The sequence below is a fragment of the Pristis pectinata genome, chromosome 35 (assembly GCF_009764475.1).
Source record: "Pristis pectinata isolate sPriPec2 chromosome 35, sPriPec2.1.pri, whole genome shotgun sequence".
Classification (NCBI taxonomy): Eukaryota; Metazoa; Chordata; class Chondrichthyes; order Rhinopristiformes; family Pristidae; genus Pristis; species Pristis pectinata.
In genome coordinates, this window is record NC_067439.1 from 2,458,263 (window position 1) to 2,481,203 (window position 22,941).

The 22,941-nt window shown below is 43.7% G+C and overlaps 1 protein-coding gene across 1 annotated transcript in view; it reads left to right on the plus strand.

Annotated features, from left to right (window-relative positions):
* Window positions 1-22,941, plus strand: part of sae1 (SUMO1 activating enzyme subunit 1) — a 122,202-nt gene that overhangs the window by 55,290 nt on the left and 43,971 nt on the right. The window contains exon 6 of the mRNA XM_052044382.1: window positions 4,856-4,958. Coding sequence (XP_051900342.1) covers window positions 4,856-4,958 — 103 coding nt within the window. The remainder of the gene's footprint in view (window positions 1-4,855; window positions 4,959-22,941) is intronic.

Consider the following 22,941-nt stretch of genomic DNA (forward strand, 5'->3'; position numbering starts at 1 on the left):
CCCACCACTCTGTGTTTAAAAAAAAATACCCCTGACATCCCCCTTTATATCTTCCTCCAATCACCTTAAAATTATGCCCCCTTGTGTTAGCCATTGTCGCTCTGGGGAAAATGTCTCTGACTGTCCACTCAATCTATGCTGTTATCATCTTGTACACCTCTATCAAGTCACCTCTCATCCTCCTCCTCTCCAAAGAGAAAAGCCCTAACTCACTCAACCTATCCTCATAAGACATGCTCTCCAATCCAGGCAGCATCCTGGTAAATCTCCTCTGCACCCTCTCTAAAGCTTCCTCATCCTTCCTATAATGAGGCGACCAGAACTGAACACAATACTCCAGGTGTGGTCTGACCAGAGTTCTATAGAGCTGCAACATCACCTCGCGGCTCTTGAACTCAATCCCCCGACTAATGAAGGCCAACACACCATACGCCTTCTTAACAACCCTATCGATCTGCGCGGCAACCTTGAGGGATCTATGGACGTGGACTCCAAGATCCTTCTGTTCCTCCAAACTGCTAAGAGTCCTGCCATTAACCTTTTATTCTGCCTTCAAATTTGATCTCCCGAAATGTATCACTTCACACTTATCTGGGTTGAACTCCATCTGCCACTTCTCAGCCCAGGTCTGCATTCTATCAATATCCTGTTGTAATCTACAGCAACCTTCTACACTGTCCACAATACCGCCAACTTTTGTATCATCAGCAAACTTACTAACCCAGTCTTCCACATCCTCATCCAAGTCATTTATAAAAATCACAAAGAGCAGGAATCCCAGAACAGATCCCTGCTGGACACCACTGGTCACCAACCCCCAGACAGAATACGCTCCATCTACCACCACCTTCTGTCTTCTATGAGTGAGCCAGTTCTGAATCCACACAGCCATGTTTCCTGGTATCCCATGCCTCCTGACTTTCTGAATGAGCCTTCCATGAGGAACCTTATCAAACGCCTTACTAAAATCCATGTACACCACATCCACTGCTCTACCTTCATCAATGTGCTTTGTCACATCCTCAAAGAATTCAATCAGGCTCGTGAGGCACAACCTGCCCCTCACAAAACCATGCTGACTATCCCTAATCAGCCTGTGCTTCTCCAAATGCCCATAAATCCCGTCTCTAAGAATCTTCTCCAGTAATTTGCCCACACTGAAGTAAGACTCCCTGGTCTGTAATTCCTAGGGTTATCTCTACTCCCTTTCTCAAACAAAGGAACAACATTTGCCACCCTCCAATCATCTAGCACTACTCCTATGGCGAGTGAGGATGCAATGATCATTGCCAAAGGTGTGGCAATCACTTTCCTCACTTCCTGTAATAACCTTGGATATATCCTAACCGGCCCCGATGACTCATCTATCCTAATGTTTTTCAAAAGTTCCAGCACATCCTCTTTCCTCACGTCGACATGCCCTAGCGTATCAGCCTGTCGTACGCCATCCTCATAAATGTCAAGGTCTCTCTCTGGTGAATACTGAAGAAAAGTATTCATTAAGGATCTCCCGTACCTCTTCCGACTCCAGGCATATGTTTCCTCTTTTATCCCTGATCGGTCCTACCCTCACTCTAGTCATCCTCCTATTCTTCACATACGTGTAGAACGCCTTGGGGTTTTCCTTGAACCCACTCGCCAAGGACTTCTCATGCCCCCTTCTAGCTCTCCTAAGTCCATTCTTAAGCTCCCTCCTGGCCACTCTCCAGAGCCCTGTCTGATCCATGCTTTCTAAACCTCAGGTTAGCTTCTTTCTTTCTCTTTACAAGATATTCTACATCTCTTGTCAACCCCTGTTCCTTCACTCTACCATCCTTACCCTGCCTCAATGGGACAAATCTATCCAGAACCCCATGCAAGTACTCCTGAAACAACCTCCACATTTCCGCTGTGCACTTCCCTAAGAACATCTGTTCCCAGTTTACGTTCCCAAGATCCTGTCTAATAGCATCATAACTCCCCCTCCCCCAGTTAAATACTTTCCCATATTATCTGCTCCTATCCCTCTCCAAGGCTATGGTAAAGGTCATGGTCACTATCTCCAAAATGCTGTCCCACTGATAGATGTGAAACCTGATCAGGTTCATTGCCTAGTACCAGGTCTAGTATGGCCTCTCCTCTCATCAGCCTGTCCACATACTGTGTCAGGAATCCTTCCTGGACACACCGAACAAACTCTGCCCCATCTATCCCCTTTACACTAAGGAGGTACCAATCAAGATTAGTGAAGTTGAAATCACCCATGACAACAACCCTGTTATTTTTGCACCTCTCCAAAATCTGCCCCCCGATCTGTTCCTCAGCATCTCTGCTGCTATTGGGGTGTCTGTAGAATACTCCCAATAGAGTGATCGCTCCCTTCCTGTTTCTGACTTCCACTCACACTGACTCAGTGGACGATCCCTCCAGGACAGCCTCCCTTTCTACAGCTGTGACACTGTCCCTGATCAGCAAAGCCACTCCCCCACTTCTTTTACCTCCATCCCTGTCCCTTTAGAAACATCTAAACCCCAGAATATCCAGCAGCCATTCCTGCCCTTGCGATAGCCAAGTCTCTGAATTGACCACCACGTCATAGTTCCACATACTTACCCATGCTCTAAGTTCATTAGCCTTGTTCCTGATACTTCTCGCATTAAAGTAGATGCACTTCAGCCCATCCAACTGACTGCAGTTTTGCCCTTTCCCAACAGTTTGAGCAAACCTGCCCACAAGAATATTGGTCCCCCTCCAGTTCAGGTGTAACCCATCCCTCTTGTACAGGTCGTACCTTCCCCAGAAGAGATCCCAATAATAACTTTGGAGATGTTTGATAATGACTTGCCATTTCAGTTTCTCATATTCATGGTTCCAGCAGGAGCATGTAAGATATCCCAGCTGGTGACATTGCAGATGTTGATAGAAACTGTCAATTAGGCTGGGATATAAACCTGCAAATCCTTTCAAAAGGGGTTGATCAATTGGCTTTGTAGTTAAAGATGGAATATGTTCACATGGACAATTTATGATCCACTATTTGGGTGATCTAATCTCATTTTACACTTTGTTCCAATAATCTTGGGCAAGGAGCAGGTTAATTGGCCTTAATTGGATATTGTTGAGTATATTTGATCAGATCAGACTCAAATAGTGTAAGAGAAAAAGCAAAATGCCATATTGCAGGTGAGTTACATAGAACCTTGCAGCAGTTTTCACTTATAATGATGCTTGCTATGGGTATTGTACCAACCCCAACCTTGCGATGCCTTCAATTTCACTTGTTCTGTTCCTCGCATCCCAAGCTCTGATTTTTAGGATGACCTTAAATAGAGATTTTGTGCAGATCCAATTTTGCCAGTTGTCTTATGCAAGTGGAGGAATTGTATAAATAAAAAAAACACTTGGTGAAATAACTGTTGCACACTTCCACAGGCATCGTGCCTTTACATGTACATTTCTTATGTGGACCCTCTTTATTGCTGTCGACGAAGGTTACCTGAGCAATTGGTAGTTATAAACAGAGCAGAGGTCATGTGTCCTCATTGGCACAAAGAATTCCTTAGCTGTTTGCATTATCTCACTTTTTGGAGTAGATTTTGCAAAGCTTCACCTGTTTATCCTGACTTTCCCTACCTGGTTGGCTCTATTTAATTTTCAGCAATGTGTCTGTGGTAGCAGCTGGCCTGGGCTCTTCTGCACATTTCAGAAGTTTAACAATTGTGTTTAACCAGTGTTAATTAGTGCAGCCCAAACATAAGTGACTGAACACACCTGCAGAAATCTGTCAGATCAGAAGTCAAGATGCTTTCTCTGTATTACTAAGTAACATTCAGTTAATCCTTGGCCCCACGGACTGTGTGTTTGATTCATATAAGTGGTGAGTGGTGACCGGATATTGAGGGGGACTGGTAAGATGCACAGATACTGCTTCCCTGGTTGGGGATTCCAGGACATGGAACACTTTGCCTAACCATGCAGGAACATAGTTTTGAAACAATTCTACATACAGAGTGGCAGACGGTCAGTGCTGTCTTCTGTAAACAACAATTTTTACTGGGTCAGTTGCTAATTTTAAATCTGAGATTATAAATCTATTAGTGATAGATTTATTTTGTTAGCAGAGGACATTAAATGTTACAGTGCAAAAGTAGTTATTTGGCGATAAGGCACAGATCAGTCACAATGTCATTGAAAAGTAGAACCAGCTTTTGGGGCTAAAAAGCCCCCTCTTGTTCATGTGTCTTTAGTATAGATGTGTTTGGACTTGCTCACGTCTTCCATAGGTTAGCATCCATAGAAAGCATCCTGTCCAGATGCATCACAGCTTGGTACGGCAACTGCTCTGCCCATGACCGCAAGAAACTGCAGAGAGTTGTTGACACAGCTCAGCACATCATGGAAACCAGCCTCCCCTCTATGGACTCTTGTCTACACTTCTCACTGCCTTGGTAAAGCAGCCAGCATAATCAAAGACCCCACCCACCCCAGACATTCTCTCTTCTTCCCCCCCTCCCATCGGGCAGAAGGTACAACAGCCTGAAAGCACGTACCACCAGGCTGAAGGACAGCTTCTATCCCGCTGTTATAAGACCATTGAACAATCTCCTAGTACAATAAGATGGACTCTTGACCTCACAATCTACCTCATTATGGCCTTGCACCTTATTGTCTGCCTGCACTGCACTTTCTCTGTAACTGTAACACTTTATTTTGCATTCTTCTTTTGTTTTACCTTGTACTACCTCAGTGCACTGTGTAATGAAATGATCTGCATGGACAGTATGCTTTCTAATTTAGTTGGTGCTTATGGACATGGCAGTATGTCTAATTCTGATCATAGGCTTGATTTCTGCTTTTCTGCTTTTTCTTGGTACAGACGGTGAATTTTTGCCACCTCAAGGAGGCTCTGGAAGTGGACTGGAGCAACGAGAAAGCTTCCTCTCTGAAACGAACTCCAAGCGATTACTTCCTCCTTCAAGGTAAAGGGACAGCTTGTGCACTGTGTAACTGGATAGAGAGTTTCTTTTAACTATCGGTGCTTTTGAGTTACATGCAAACACTACAGGTAGAATTTTTTTTTGCTTTGAACCTCTCCTGTACCTTACAGTGTGACTGCAGCTATACTTCATCTTTTTATTTCATTCTGGAATACAAACAACACCAGCAAAACTGTGGTTGTTGCCTTAATGTTTGTTTTTAACAGCTACCTGTTTTATGAGGCTACTTAAGAGATTGTGAAATGTCAACCATGTAATGTGGCACTGAAGTAGCATGTGGGATGCCTTGATATATAGTGGGCACTGCTCGGAAATGTTTGGATAACAGCATTGTTTGACTGAGACATTGTTCAAGATAATTTGCAGATGTCGGCGTGGAAAACCTTGGGCAAGGTGTGGGAGGCTGCTCTCTGCATGCTTAACCAGGACCCAGAAAGAGAGTCAGCAGTTTCACTAGGGAGGAAAAAGATTACTAACTTTCAATGGTGAAATTAAACTGTTAAATCTGCAATATAACTCAGAACAGATTGGAACCTGATATTCACTAATGAATGGATAACTATCTAAACTGAACTTTAAAGGGGATCAAAGGTTGTTGGCATTGCTGCTGTTTGGATTAAAAGGGGCTTCTTTTGGTCTAGTCACTGGGCTATTGATTGTAATAGAGATAGCTGTAGCTGAGCTAATGTCATTGAAATCATACTACTCCTGCCCTGCTACAATTATACAAGTTCCTGGTCTTTATGCAGTCAGAATAAACAGCAACACCATGAAATGCTTCGCTTATTTTAAGATGGTAATTATTCCTCCTTCCCCCTCCCAAGCATGAGCTTCAAGCTGGTGAATGAGTCGATGACCACACTCTTTGCAGTAAGCTTCTTTGCTTCTGTAGTGAAGTTTCTGCATCTGTCTTTGCTTTCCCTAATATCTTCTCACCAAGTGTTTGTATGGAAGGTAATTAATTTCCGCAATATTTTGTTCAAAATGTGTTGGTTTATTTTCGGTTCTGGCTGTAAGAATTAATTATAAATAACTGAAGCCCAGTTTCCTGCTGTGGCGTTTAGTTTTCCATTGTCTGCGCTGCTTGGTTGTTCAGCTGTACAGAGGCTGCAGGCAGTGATCCCACCATCCCACCTACTTCAGCCCAACATCGCTGCTTCCCTCCGTACAAATACTTCCAAATGACTTCCAGATCAATTCGACCAAAACACCACCTGTATCAAGAATAAAGGACCGCTGAAGTTTCACAAAAACAACGTTTAATAAGACCTCAGGCTTTTTTGTTGAGTTTACACAGCTGCTTTCTTTGTTGTGATATTTGATGTGATGGTCAATGAGTATTGCAATTTCCCTAGGCGTGTGTCCTTAATGACTTTCACTGTGATGGCAGGAGTCAAACTGCTTCCTCCACCATGGATTCAGATTCTTCTCCAGTGCTTGATGGAAAATACTTCTTTCATTTCCTTCATCATCTCGCCCCTTGCTGTCCCTGCCCTCCAGTACATTTTTTTTTTTCTCTGCATCTCCCTTTCTGTCTGTCATTGACTTTCTCTCACATTCTTTCTCTCCTGCTCACTTTCTCACTCTGTTACTCATTACCTCGCTCTTCTGGTCCCTCTTCCTCCTGCCTTTGGTAAGAACATGAAGTCTGGTGAAGTCTGAAATTGAGTGGCTCAGTTTGACTCATGGCAATCGATGGGTCAGCCTGCTGAAGCTCCTCCTATGTTCTACTGCACACCCAATAGAGGAAATCTAGCATTGTAGAAGGAGTGAGTCTGAGAGAGGATCACACGACAGTTTGGATAACTCAGAGAGAAGAACACAAAGGGAACGGTGTCAGAGAGAGGATTGAGGGGATAATGTGGGAGGCAGTTAGGCAGGTGAAGGGGTTAGGGTTTGTTTGAGGACACTGATAGATAGAGGGAGGGACATGGGCTGATAAGAAATGATGAAAATTTTAAGAAGACACCTAGCTGAAGGCAAACTCCTCAGACTTTCAGGGATCAACCCAGATGGGATGAAGATCTGAAGCTAACATTGGCTTATGGGTATTTAACATGTGGTAGGGTATTGACTCTGATATCAAACAAGCAATGAATACCAGGGGGGATGTGTGCAAGTACAGCACCGACACGAGTACTGGAAAGGTTTTCAGTCCATGGTATTGTGCTTTGAGCTGAAACTTGCCCTCCAAGCCCATAATTTTGGTCTTTCATGGCTTAGAACAAGTTTGGTAAAGTTCCTCAGTGTGACCAAGAGAGTTAGTGTGCCATGTAGCATGAGAGCAGAGTTGGTATCCTAATGCAGAAATATTAGTCCAACAATTATGTAAGGTTGTAACATTTCTTTGAATATGTGCAGCTCCAGAAATTGTTCAGGATTATTGTGACTGCTCTTAAGTGTGGCCACACACACACACACACACACACACACACACACACACACACACACACACACACACACACACACACACACACACACACACACACACACACACACTATCATCCAGGATCAGAGAAGAGCATTGACCAGGACTCTGGTGTTGGTTATTGTTACCTTCAACAATCTCTTGGGCATCAGTGAACCATCAAAACAGACAGAAGGAGCTTTATGTTTAGTATTTCATCTGAAGACCAGCGCCTCCACAGTGCAGCTTTCTGTTAATACAGTACCTTACTGTTAGTCCAGATCATGTAGTCAAAGATGGCAGAGAGTTTTGAAACCATATTTCTTTGAAGCAAATGATGGATTGTGAGTAAACTGATTGACATCACTTAAAAAAAAACAAGTCCCTCTGAGTCATTGTTGAACAAATTTAATCTGATCCAAGCCATAAGTGGTTTAAATATATCAATTATATTGATCTTGAGCATTGTGTGTGCCACCACACAAAGAGCACTCTGTCATCCTAGATTCTAGTATTCTCTCAGTCGTCTTACTGCCAGCACCCAACAGAATAAAGAGACATAACGATGCCTCAGCCACATCAAGCTGTCACAGGAGTTCATGCCCAGACATGTGAGGCAGAGAACCAGCCAAGAGCAAGGACGCGGATAGTAGCAAAAAAGACCAGATGGACTGACTATTGAAAGACTCTGTGTGACATGATATGGACCAAAGCAAAACTAATGGCTTTGGGCCAAGCCATATAGACAAAACTTGTGGTGATAGCCTGCTCTGTACAATGTACAGGCCACAACAGAACACTTGCTTAGAAAACTGAGCAGAAATCTAAGCACGAGGCTCTTGCTGCAAGCACAGTTTAGATAAGATATCTTTATGAGTCACATGTACATCGAAACACACATTGAAATGCATCTTTTGCGTAGTGTTCTGGGGGCAGCCTACAAGTGTCTCCATGCTTCCAGCGCCAACATACATGCCCACAATTTCCTAACCGATACGTTTTTGGAATATGGGAGGAAACCAGAGCACCCGGAGGAAACCCACGCACACGGGGAGAATGTACAAACTCCTTACAGACAGTGGCCGGAATTGAACCTGGGTCACTGGCGCTGTAACAACTTTACGCTAACCGCTATACTACCGTGCCTGCCCTCTAGCTTCTAGTTTCTTTCAAGAGATAGTATGAATACTGTGGGTTATGTTTCTGTGGCTGTAATTTGAGAAAATGGTTACTATAATTGTAGGATTGAGCCACAAAGACTGGGAGGTTGCTGAGTTGATTCCTGGCTTGGACTGAGCCAGCTGAGCAGGTACTGATCCCCCTGGACTAATTGTTATCCAGTGACCTCTGAAAGTTCATAACATGTGGTGACAGGAAAAAGGTTTGTTATGGCACCTGTTGTAATTGATTTGCCTCCAGACCCAGCAGTCGAGGTCACATGGAGAGCAGTCAAGGGACTGTGTAGACAAGAGGCACGTTATTGTTTTCAGGAGAGGAGAATTTTTAGAAATTTCTGCTTCATGTTAAAGATCCCCGGTGGGATTTGAAGGGCAGAGAATTCTCGCTGATATTCTGGACAACGCTTATAGTGCCATAGAGTCACACAGCACGGAAACAGGCCCTTCAGCCCAACCAGTCCACGCCGAGCAAGATCTAAGCTAGTCACATTTGCCTGCATTTGGCCCATGTCCCTCTAAACCTTTCCTATCCCTGTACCCGTCCAAGTAACTTTCAGGTGTTGTTAATGTACCTGCCTCAGCCACTTCCTCTGGCAGCTCATTCCATATACTGTATGCACCATCCTCTGCGTGAAGAATTTGCCCCTCTGGTTCCTATTAAATCTCTCCCCCTCGCCTTAAACCTGTGCCCTTTAGTTCTTGATTTCCCCAACCCTGGGAAGAGGACTGTGTGCATTCACCCTATCTATGCCCTTCGTGATCCTTTATCCTTGCAGTTGACACTAAAAACAAGGAAAGGTTAATCAGCTGCAGATGCTGGAAATCTGAAATGAACACAGAAATGGTAGAAATACTTGCAAAGTCAGGCAGCATGTATGTAGAGAGAAAAATACAGCACGTGTTTCTGCTCCGTGATCATTCATCACAGCTTGGAGAAATTAGTAAGCCGTTTACGTTGCAGAGAAGAGGGAGCAGTGGAGAAAACAAAGGGAATGTCTGTGATGAGATGAGAGAGGGAAACTGAATGGCACAAATGATGGTGGTGTTAGCTGTGTGAGAGTGGTGAAGGTTTGTTCATTGCTGCTGATCTGTCTGCAGGAGTTCTAAGTAGAAAAGGGTGAATGAGAACAGAGGAAAACCCTGCAGTAACTGGGTTACAAAACATTGCAAAATTTGGCATCTGAAATCAAACAGAATGCTTTAAATACCTCAACAGTACAGGCAACATCTATGGAAAGAGAAACACTGAGTTAACATTACATGTTGATGACATTTCATCAGAACCAGCTAGCTCTGATACAAACTAGAAAGGTTAGTTATCTGAAATTGTTGAATTCAATGTTGAGTCCAGTGAGATGTTGTTCCTTGAGCTCACACTGAGCTTTATTGGAACCATGCAAAATACCAAAGGCAGAAAGGTTAGAGTGGGAATGGGATAGATATCATATTAATTCTCCATCCACTCCCACTGTGACCTCTTGGCCCTTTTCAGTGTTCCAGTGAAGCCCAACATATGCTTGAAGAACAGCATCTCACCTTCCATCGAGGCATGTTGCAACCCTTGGGACTCAATATTGAATTCAGTAGTTTCAGATGACCAGCCTGGGCAGTTCTGCTGAAATATTATCACCGTGGAATGTTCTCCATAAATGCGGCCTGACCTGCTGAGTATTTCCAGCTACTGCAGTGTTTTGTATCTCACAGTTCTAGTACTTTATTTTTCCCATTGCTGTGTCCTCACTCATCTCATACTTGCACCTTCTCCTGGCTGACACACCTTCGTCACTCCCTCAGCTGATACAACTGCGTCATTCAGTCTCTCTTGGTCCCCGCCTCATCATAGACTTCACCTTCCTTCTGTCCACCCCATCTCTCCCATCCCCTCCTCACTCTGCAATTTAAAACGAGTAGGTTAGATAGTAAAACTAAAACATTTTCCTCATAGCAGAGGTGCCTAATATTATGATTAAGGTAAGAGCAGGAGGTTTAGAGGGGATCTGAGGAAGAATTATTTTCTTCCAGAGGATGATTGTAGTCTGGAACATACTGCCTAATAGGGGTTAGTGGAGGCAGTGTAACATTTAAGGAGTATCTAGATGAGTGCTTGAATTGCTAAAACATCAAAGGCTACGGACCAAGTACAGATCAGTAGGATTTCTCTTGATGGGTGCTTTATGTTCAGCATGGACATGAAGGGCTGAAGAGCCTATTTCTGTGCTGCCGAAAGATCATTGGCCTGAAACGTTTGCACTTTACCTCTCTACAGAGGCAACCTGGCCCATCATCTATTCTTATTGCTAAAAATAGATGCTCTTGGCCATTTTATTGCTGTCACTGGGGGCTTGCTGTGTGTTAATTTATAACAGATTTTAAAAAAACATAGATGGTAAAAAGTTCTAAGATCCTGAGTGGTAATAGTGAAAAGTACTGTAGAATTGAAGGGTGTTTTTTTTTACTGATCTTGTTAAGATTTAGGCAGCTTAATTGCTATTTACTTGAGATCCAAGGAGAATTGACAATGGAACTATAAGCTGTTATATTTTTTTGAGGGCAGTAATAGAAAGTAGAGGATAAAACTAGAACGTATTCCATTGCAGAGTCTTTGTTATCCAAATATATCCGAGTCTCACTGTGACAGATGGTAGAGATAACTGGTGCATAAAGTTTAACAATGAGGTAGTCTGTTTTGTCAAGTGAAATGATTTGAAGCACTGATGGCAGTGATACAGATACTAGCAGCCCTATTAGTAACAGTATCAGTTCAATAATGATGAAGCAGCAACACTGTTGTTTTCAAGCTGTCCTGTGGAAAAAGCTGTGGGTGTTGCAGCTAGCAGCTTCAAGGTTGACGTGCACAGACTGCAGGAAACCAGCCTGGGTTAGGTGATGTATAGTTTGGAAGCTGATTGGGGGAGCGAAATAGTGATTGGCATCTAAATACAACTCTCTGGCACATGTCATTGTTCCATGATGTTACTGGTTAACCCCCCCTGCCCTGAGTACCTTGCAGCAAAAAAAAGAGTGCAGAATAGACTGGAGAGATTATAGAACGTTTGTAGAACATGCTCACTGATTCCATCCACGGGGTAGATAATGGAGGCAAATGCAATTAGCCAGGTTATTGTTTGGGCTCTGGGACTGGAGATGTGATCACTACATAAGAAATGCAGAAGGATTTTTTCTTTTGAAGGTGTCAAAACTAACATGAAGATTTTTATTTATGCAGAAAGTGGTTACAGTCTGGATTGCAGTGCCAGGGGTAATAGTGGAGGCAGATTCAATTGTAGCATTCAGAAGGATGCTAGATAAGTATCTGAAAGAACAGAAGATGCAGGGCTATGGAGAGAGACTAGGAGCATGTGACTAGCTGGATTGCTTGCATTCAGCTGGTATAGATTCAACAGACCAAATGGACACCTCTGTGCTGTAACCATTCTGTGATTCCTGCTGCTAACTTTGCTTGAGAGTGTATGTTATGTCTTGTTAGACAGTCCCTGGATCAAAGATGGTTGTGGAAACAATGTGGGAAGTTCTGACTGATAAAGCGACAGGTGGGGTGGGAGGTCTCGATGGGATAGATGTGCTCATTTTGTCATTTACACTGGGCTAAAGCATGGACTCTGGGTTCTGAATGCTGGATGCTCCTCCATTTTGTGTGTTTATGGGCAAAGAAGTCCCATGAGTCAGTTGGGATGTTGTACTTTTTCAAGGAGACTTTGAGAATATCTTTGAATCTTTTCCCCTGTCCACCTGGTGGAGCTGAAAACAACTTGGCTGGATCTGGTGTCAAGCATGTGAACGAGGCTGCCCATTGGAGCCAACTGAGTATAATTAGGCCTGGAAGAGGATACTGGTGTTGAATCACTTTTCCTGCCAATGGATTTAGAGGGTTTTGCAGAGTCAGTATTGGTGTTGTCTCCACAGTGCTCTGAATTGTATACTGTTGGTGAGCAATGGAGAGTTTACTGCTGCCTGATTGACCATGAACTTTGTGCTGAGTCTGAGGTGTTGATCTTCAAACACTCTTCCTCAGATGGACAAAGGCTGTGTTGCAGCACTCTCGGTGTTGCAGCACAGCCTTTTGACGATTTTTGACGTTCATTAGGATATGGGAAGCAGTCCATGTTTTGCAGGGTCCTGGTCATTGAACTGTACTGGAGGGCTGGGTTGTACAGCAGGGACAGGCAGGTTGGTAAAGAAACTTCATTTTGCAGCTGTTGAATATAAAGCTCATTTTCTTGTACACTTCATTGATTGGGTTGGTGCAACTTGGAGTTCAGTCTGTAAACATGCAAATACACAAGCAACCTTTACTACTCTGTTAATCAACATTAGTTGAACAGTATCCCATTTGCCCTTGATATTTGCTGGTAAGCTTATTGGAAGTGAGGTGAAACATTGCAGCAAGAAAGATTGAGGAAAGTATTGGGGTGATAATGCAGTCTTGATTGACACCAGTCTATGCTGAGCTTGACTCAGTTGTAGACTCATTGATTAAGATAACGACTTGCATGATATTATCTAACAGATATAAGATGGAGGTGAATTTCTGGACATAGTCACTTGAAAAGAAAGTTTCACATTCCCTTGAATAACAGAGGCAAATGCTTTTATTGAGGTAAAAGAGGCCACGTAGAGTGCTGATGCTGCTCTTTGCATTTCTCTCAGATATGACGTTTGGTGGAGGTCATATCCATTGTACATCTAGATGGATGGATTCCACACTATTATTTGTGGAGCAACTCTTTGGCCACAGTATGGAGGTGGTTGAGGAAGAAACTGGAGCTGATTTTCACTATGCAGACTTGTTTCTGCAACTAGATTTGTCACATTGTTGAAAGTCGGCAAGATTACAGCATCTCTTCCTCTTCCCAGACGTGGGACGTGAGGTTGAGAATTTGTGACCGAAGTAACAGTCTGCCAAATTTTGGAACTTCAACAGGGATGTCATCTGATCCCAAGGCCATGTTCTTCATTGATTGGCATAAATCCTTTTTGACTTTATGTCGGTCAGCAGTGGTGGCAAAGTTGAAGCAGGTAGTTTACTGTGGAATGGAGTCAAGGGTGTTTATGTCAAGGACATAGCCACAATTCAGGAGTTCTTCAGAATGTTCCTTCCAATGGCCACTGACCACCCCGCTTGTCCTTGATAAATTCACTTCTATTCTCGGCTGTCAGCAGGGTGGGCCTTTGGGTATTTGGGCCATTGGTGGCCTTGACAGTGCTAGAAAAGAACCACACATGTCTTGGTTATCATTGAGTTTCTGGACTTGCTGAACTCTCTCCACTTACTGTTTGTTCGTTAGACCATGGGTAGTTTCCTGTTGGACTGCAGTCTTAGGATAACTGTAGAGCTGTTTCTTTCCCCTTGAGGCATGATGAAGCTTCCAGTCCAAGAATGCCATGCATTTGGAGTTACTTAGCATCTGGATCTCCTGGTCATTATCATTAAGTGTGTCCTGGTGTTTTCTGATAGAGAAGCCTGGAATCTCCTCATGGACTTCAGGATAGTCCTGATGCTGTGGACTCTTTGCAGCTCCTGTTGATTGGAGTGTAACCCTAGAAAAACCACTCTGCCTTTCCTAACTATATGGATAATCGGCCGCACCATTCATGCAGCTGTACACCTGCTAAATGAGGAGGGATCAGTGACACAGGGTTGGAGTTCATAGGTGACAAAGGTTTTAACTTGGAACTGAATCATCCTGGTTTTAACCTGAGCAGCACTCCATAAGAAATGCAGAAGGATTTGTTTCTTTCGAAGATATCAAAATTAATATAAAGATTTTCATTTATGCAGAAATAGCACAGAGACATACTTTAACATTCTAAACTAATTGGATTGGAGATATTGAACAATGCTGCTTAAGTGGCATCAAAAAGCTATTTAGGAATATTACATTTATCTATACTGCATTGTGGTTTAAAAAAAGGCAGGAATGACTGTCACTTCACAAGTGGGTGGAAGTTGTACTGCCATTTCCAACTTGCTATATAGTTAGAGAAATGTACACAGTGTCTCATTACTTACTCTATATAATTCAACATCAGATTAGTAATGGGCAACCTGACATCCAGGTCTTACTGTCCCACAGAGATACTAGGTTGCCATCAATCATGCTAGGGGGACGCAATCAGATCCAGGACCTTGCACACTTTGGAAGATGGAGCAAGCCTTAGTACAAATATAAAGGAGAAATTTAGTTAATCCACAACATTGTGGACAAGCAGCTCATGCACACTACAGGGTCTTCAAACTGGCTGCAAGAAACCATAGAAGCTATGAAATGGCTGTTGCAATAAGACTTGGAATTGCCACATCCAAACAAAACAAACTAACCAACTATATTTGTGCACTCTTTACAACAATTATTTCTATGCAGTAATTACCTCAGGGAGTTGAATAAATTTAAGTCTGTTTACAGTAGCTGGTCTGGTATTATAAGGAAGATCTTAAATAATTCATGATCGTTTGCCTGTGTCCTTGATCGCCACTGTACTGTGCCTGTAATAACTAGGGAAGTGAAAACTGATCCTGTTAGTTACTGTATTCCATCTGCAGTGCTGCTCTTGCTGTGACTTGTGGCAAACAATGTGTGTTGCTGCATACCACTCAAAAACATAAAGAAATATAAACACTGGCAATAAGGTTTTATTTTATGTTCTGGAAGTGGATGTTACTGGTGAAACCAGCACTTATTGTCCATACCTGTTTGTTTTTGACCTGAGTCTAAAATTGGATATAGCCATACCAAGTGAGGACAGCAGACACCCTTACCCGAAGAACATTAGTGAACCTCGTTACTGTTACTCAAACCAAATTTTCATTCCAAATTTATTAGTTGAATTTAAATTCCCCAGCTGTGTAGTGAGGGTTTGAACCTGTGTCTCTGAATCAATTCTTCAGGTCTCTGGGTACTAGTACAGTGATTTCACCAATATGCTACTGCTCCCTGGATGTTTTACATGGTAAGTGTAAAAACTCGTTGGAGTTGTCTGTATTGGCTGTTGGTAAATTTAGCAGGTGCCACACAGACTGGAAAATTTCCATGCTTGGACTTTGCTTTGTGCTAAATTAACTTAACGCAAGCAATGCTGCGTAAATTTCAATTGGTTTTGGTGCTCCAGGTTAGAAAAGGGTTAATTAACTCCTTCCATGCAGGTTTGTGGAAATGTGAGTTCAAAAATAAATTGGATCAGCCAAGGTCCAGTTGAATGTTAGAACTAGCTTGAGGGGCTAACCTGAATTATTGAGTATGGAAGAGATAAGTGGAAGAAGCAGTTTCAAAACAGTAAACAACAGTTTGGAACTATTAAGTGGAGAGGTTGAGATTTTATTCTGGAGGTGAATGGTATTGATATTGGTTTATTATTATCACTTGTACCGAGGTACAGTCAAAAACCTGTCTTGCATACCATTACAATAGCCAATTAACCTACCAGCACTAGTGCAGTGGTTAACGTAATGCTATTACAGTGCCAACGACAGATGTTTATTACACAGTACATTGAGGTAGAACAGGGTAAAAACAATAACAGAATACAGAATAAAGTGTCACAGCTACAGGGAAGTGCATTGCAGGTAGACAAAAAGGTGAATGCCTTTCTTCCCAGTTCTGTGTTGGTTAAGTCTCCCAATGATTTTCTTTGTCATTCTAGAGGATAAGGTTATTGCTGGAAAAGCCGTTATTTGCTGCCTATCTCTAAATGCCTTTGAGAAGGTGATGGTGAGCTGCCTCTTTGAATTGCAACATTCTGTGTGGTGCAGATCCCTTCACGATGTTGTTGGGTGGGGGAGTTCCAAGATTTACACCAGTAACAATGGAGGAACCACGATACCTTGTGGATGATGTGTGACGTGGAGGGGACCCTGGAGGTGGTTGTGTCACTGTGCAGTGCTGGTTGCAGTTTGAGGGTTGCTGTCATCTGTTACTTATTACAACACTGAAGGAGGTCATTCAGTCCATCGGGTCCATGCTGGCTCCCAGTAGAGCATTCCCATTAGTCTGATTCCACCTCTTATTTCCACCTAACCTATTCTCCCTCATGTGCCCATTAACTCCCCCCTGATTTTTTGACACTTACCTACCTGGAGGTAAGTTGCAGTAGCCAATTAACCTACCAGCACTAGTGTAGCAGTTAACATAATGCTATTACAGCGCCAGCGACCCAGGTTCAATTCCCGCTGCTGTCTGTTTGTACATTCTCCCCATGTCTGCGTGGGTTTCCTCCGGGTGCTCCAGTTTCCTCCCACGTTCCAAAAACGTACAGGTTAGGAGCTGTGTGCATGCTATGTTGGCGCCGGAAGAGTGGCGACACTTGCGGGCTGCCCTCAGCACATTCTCAAAAAGACGCATTTCACTGTGTGTTTCAATGTACATGTGACTAATAAATAAACATCTATATAGGCTGTGAAATATCTACATAGAAACTAAAGCACCCAGGGAGTCCCAAGTGATCATAGGGAGAACATGGAAACTCCACGCAGATGACACTCGAGGTCAGGATCGAACCTGGGTCTTGGCAGCTGTCAGGCAGCAGTGCCAATTGCTGCATCGTTATACCATTCCAAGAGGCTGTGGCAATTGGCTGCAATGCATTTTGTAGATGGGGTACACACTGCAGCCATGATATGTCAGTGATGGAGGGAATAATGGTCAGTATGAGGGATGATGTGTCAGTCATACAGGCTGCTTTGTTCTGAATGTGTTAAGTTTTTTGATGGCTTTTGGAGTAGCATTCATCCAGGCTGGTGGAGAGCATTCCATCATACTCCAGACTAGTGCCTTGTAAATGGTGGAGAAGCTTTAGTTCTAATGAGTTGAAAGAGTTTAGTGAGATCTTAATCTGATTTGATGAATGAAAGTGTAAATGTATTCTCTTGTGACCCATTGTGCAGTTCACTGTATGAGCACTATGTGGCCACTTAGTACTGAGTTTTACGGAAAGTTCAGATTACAAATACAATGATATTAAATCTGCAGCAATGTTTGGATCTATTGCAAAGTTTTCATTTTGAGAATTTAAACCCTCGTCTCAAATGACACATGCCTATGAGTTTCACAGATTTTTTTGAAACCTTACATCAGTTTAGGAAATTTGTTGGAGAAGATTCTGAGGGACAGGATTCATGTTCAATTGGAAAGGCAGGGACTGATTAGGAGGAGTCAGCGTGGTTTTGTGCAGGGGAGGTTACGTTTCACAGATCTGATTGAGTTTCTTGAGGTGACCAAGGAGATTGATGAAGGCGGTAGATGTTGTGTATGTGGGCTTTGGTAAGGCTTTTGGCAAAGTCTTGCATAGTAGGCTGGTCCAAAGGTTAAGACAGAAGGGATCCAAAATTGGCTGGGTGATAGGAGGCAGTGGATAGTGCTGGGTGGGTATTTTTCTGACTGGAAAGTTGTAACCAGTGGTGCTGGAACCTTTGTTGTTTGTAATATATTCAAATGACTTGGACACACGTAGAACATAGAACAATACAGCACAGTACGAGCCCTTTGGCCCACGATGTTGTGCCGACCTATATAAACCTACTGTATGATCAATCTAGCCCATCCCTCCTACACAATCCATAACCCTCCATTTTTCTTACATCCATGTGCCTATATAAGAGTCTTTTAAATGTCCCGGTTGTATCAGCCTCAACCACCACTCCCGGCAGTGTGTTCCAGGTACCCATCACCCTCTGTGTAAAAAAACTAACCTACCTCTGACATCTCCCCTACACTTTCCTTCTCTGACCTTAAACTGACATCATCTTGTATTGGCCATTGCCACCCTCAGGAAAAGGTGCTGGCTGTCCACTCTATCGATGCCCCTCATAATCTTATACACCTCTATCAAGTCGCCTCTCATGCTGCTTCACTCCAAAGAGAAAAGCCCTAGCTTTTCAACCTTTCCTCATAATACGTTCTCTAATCCAAGCAGAATCCTGGTAAAGCTTCCACATCCTTCCTATAATGAGGCAACCAGAACTGAACACAATACTCCGTGGGGTCTAACCAGAGTTTTATAGAGCTGCAACATTACCTCATGGCTCTTGAACTCAATCCCCCTACTAATGAAGGCCAGCACACCATACGCCTTCTTAACCACAACTTGCATGACATGAGGGATCTACGGACTTGGACCCCAAGGTCTTTCTGTTCTACCACACTGCTGAATCCTGTTCAAGTTTGTTTTTCTAAAGTGTATCACTTCTCACGTTTCCGGATTGAACTCCATCTGCCACTTCTCTGCCCAACTCTGTCTATATACCGTTGTAACCTACGATAACCTTCTACACTATCCACAACACCTCCAACCTTCGTGTCATCTGCAAACTTACTGACCCATCCCTCCACTTCCTCATCTAAGTCATTTATAAAACTCTCAAAGAGCAGGAGTCCCAGAACAGATCCCTGTGAAACACCACTAATCACCAGGCAGAATACTCACCGTTTACTACCACCCTCTGCCTTCTGTGGGCAAGCCAGTTCCGAATCCATGCAGCCAAGTCTCCACAGATACCATGCCTCATGACTTTCTGTATGAGCCTACCATGGGGAACCTTGTCAAATGCCTTATCAAAGTCCATATACGCCACATCCATCGCTCTACCTTCATCAATTTGTTTTGTCGTCACCTCAAAAAGCTCAATTAGACTTGTGAGGCACAACCTGCCCCTCACAAAGCCATGCTGACTATCCCTAAATAAGACAATGCTTCTCCAAATGCTTGTAATTCCTGTCCCTAAGGATCCTCTCCACTCCGTGGCCAGGGAGGACGCAAAGATCATTATCAATGCCCCAGCAATCTCTTCCTTCACTTCCCGTAGTAACCTGGGGTATATCCTGTCTGGCCCCAGCGACTTATCTATCCTAATGTTTTTCAGAAGCTCCAACACTGCCTCTTTCTTAACCTTGACATGCTTTAGCACATTAGCCTGTTCTATGCTGACCTCATATTTGTCTAGGTCCCTCTCCCTGGTGAACACTGAAGCAAAGGACCTCCCCTACCCCCTCTGCCTCCAGGCACATGTTTTCCTCTTTATCCCTGAGTGATCCTACCCCTCACTCTAATCATCCTCTTCACATATGTATAGAATGCCTATACCTGATATGCGCCACCTTTTTATTCTTTACCAAGGCCTCAATATCCCTCGATAACAAAGGTTCCCTAAACCTGCTAGCCTTGCTTTTTATTCTAACATACAGATTCTGTACTCTCAATATTTCACTTTTGAAAGCCTCCCACTTACCAAGCATCTCTTTGCTGGAAAACAGCCCATCCCAATCCACACCTGCCAGATCCCTTCTGATGCCATCAAAATTGGCCTTACTCCAATTTAGAACCTCAACCCGAGGACTAGTCCTATCCTTCTCCATAATTATCTTGAAACTAATGGAATTATGATCACTAGATCCAAAGTGTTCTCCTGCATGCATTTCTGTCACCTGCCCTGTCTCATTTCCTAAGAGGAGATCCAATATCGCACTCCCTCTATTTGGAATCTCTACATATTGATTAAGCAAACTTCCCTGAACACATCTGACAAACTCTATCCCATCCAATTTCTTTACAGTATGGGAGTCCCAGTCAATATGTGGAAAGTTAAAATCACCTACTATCATAACCTTATTTTTCTTGCAACTGTCTGCTATCTCCGTACAAACTTGTTGCTCTAAATCCCACTGACTATTGGGAGGCCTATAAGATAGTGCCATTAACGTGGTCATCCCTTTCTTATTCTTCAGTTCCACCCATATTGCTACAGTAGATGAGCCCTCCAGTATGTCCTCTCTGAGCACTGCCATGATATTTTCCCTGATGAGTAATGCCACCACTCCCCCTTTAATACCTCCCCCTCTATCATGTCTAAAACATTGCAACCCCGGAACATTGGACTGCCTGTCCTCCCCCTCTTGCAACCAAGTCTCACTAATAGCTACAACGTCATAATTCCACATGCTGAACCATGCTCTAAGTTCATCTGCCTTACCTACAATACTCCTCGCATTGAAATAGACGCATCTCAGAACATTAGTCCCACCATGTTCATCAATCAGTCAATTTCTGTCTTTGCTTGTAGGCTTAACATCTACTTTCGCCACAGTTTCTCCAGTTGCTGCCCTGCCACTCTGGTTCCCACCCCCTGTAACTTGTTTAAAACCCAACCCCGCACCCCCCCCCCCCCCCCCCCCCCCCCCCACCGAGCGGCACTAGCAAACCTTACTGCAAGGATATTAGTCCCCCTCAGGTTCAGGTGCAAACTGTCCCATTTGTACAAGTCCCACCTGCCCTGGAAGAGATCCCAATGATCCAAAAATCTGAAGCCCTCCCTGCTGCACCATCTCCTTAGCCATGTGTTTATCTGCACTATCTTCCTATTTCTTGCCTCACTGGCACGTGGCACTGGTAGCAATCCTGAGATCACCACCCAAGGTCCTGTCTTTTAACTTCGTACCTAACTCCCTGAACTCACTTTGCAGGACCTGGTCACTCTTCCTGCCTGTGCCGTTGGGGAACACGACTTCTGGCTGCTCACCCTCCCTCTTAAGATCCGAGATGTCTCTGACCCTGGTACCTGGGAGGCAATATTCCATCCATGAATCTCGTTCTTGTCCACAGAATCTCCTATCTATTCCCCTAACCAATGAATCCCCTCTCACTACAGCACTCCACTTCCCACCCCTTCCCTTCTGAGCCACGGAGCCAGACTGAGTGCCAGAGATCTGGCTGCTGTGGCTTTCCTCTGGGAGGTCATTCCACCACACCCCCACCTCCCCCCCCCCCCCCCCCCCACAGTATGCAAAATGATATACTTGTTATTGAGGGGAATGGCCACAGGGGTACCCTGCAATAACTGCCTATCCCCTTTCCCTCACGTAACAGTCACCCAGCTGCGTAGTTTCATTACAATGAATGTAGGGGATATGATTAGTAAGTTTGCAGGCGGCGCAAAAATCAGTGGAGTTGTAGATAACGAAGAAGATCAGCTGGAAAGTTGGACAGAGTGGTGGCAGTTGGAATTCAATCCAGACAAGTGTGTGGTAATGCACTTTGGGAGGTCAAAGTCTGTTAGGGCATACAGAGTAAATGGCAGGGACCTTAGGAGCATTGATGTACAGAGACACCTTGGGATCCAAGTCTGTGGTTCCCTGAAAGTGGCGACACAGATGGATAGGACAGTGAAAAAGACATTTGGCATGTTTGCCGCCAAAGGCCAAGGCATTGAGTATAAGAGTCGGGATGTCATGATGCAGCTGTACAAAACATTGGTTGGACCACATTTGGAGTACTGTGTACTGTTCTTCTCGCCACAGGACAGGAAGGATGGGGTAGCAGTAGGGACAGTGCAGAAGCGATTCACTTGGATGTTGCCTGGAATGGAGGGCTGTCATTATGAGAAGAGATTGGATAGGCTGGGTTTATTCTCACCAGAACGTAGGAAGCTGAGGGGTGAGGAGGATTGTAAAATTATGAGAGGTGCAGATAGGATAGATAGATACAGTTACAGCATATAAAAGGTGTTTGGATAGTTTCTTGGATAGTAAAGGAGCAAAGGGATGTAGGCCTACTGCGGGATAATTTTATAAAATTATGAGAGGCACAGAGAGGGTAGATGGTCAGAGTCTTCTTCCCAGGGTAGGAATGTCAAATACTAGAGGACATAGCTTTAAGGCGAGATGGGGAAAGTTTAAAGGAGATGTGTGGGGTAAGTTTTTTTTACACAGAGTGGTAGGTGCCTGCTGGGGGTGGTTGTTGAAGCAGACATGATGGGTGCGTTTAAGAGGCATTTAGACAGGCACATAAACAGGCAGGGAATGGAGTGATACAGACCATGTGCAGACAGATAGGTTTAGTTTAATTTGGCATTGTGGTCAGCAATGTGGGCCGAAGGGCCTGTTCCTGTGCTGTACTGTTCTATGTTCTATGTTAAATGGAATTAGCATAAATAGCATCACTGTCAGCATGGACGAGGTGGGCCATAACAGCCTATTTTTCTGCTGTACTTTTCTATGATTCTGTGAAATATATTGTGGGAAATGTTGGGAACGTCTAGTAGCCGAGGTTTGTACGCACTTAATGCACCGTTGACCATCAGATTAATGGAACAGAGTGGGAATAACTGAATAAGCTGGTAGAATGGGGATGCAAATGAACCCTAATAAAATATGAGGAAGTACGTGTGGTAAAAGAATAAGGAAATGACACACACTTTGGAAAATAACTGCCTAATTAGGTGACAATAACAGTGTGGTATAGGGCACAGATGCAAAGAATAGTGCTTCAGGTTAATGGGACCATTTGAAAAAAGAATTGAGATTAATTTTTGAAGGAGTTTTATAAAACGTGTAATGTTTAGACCACACTTGCAATACTGTTCACAGTTCTCAGT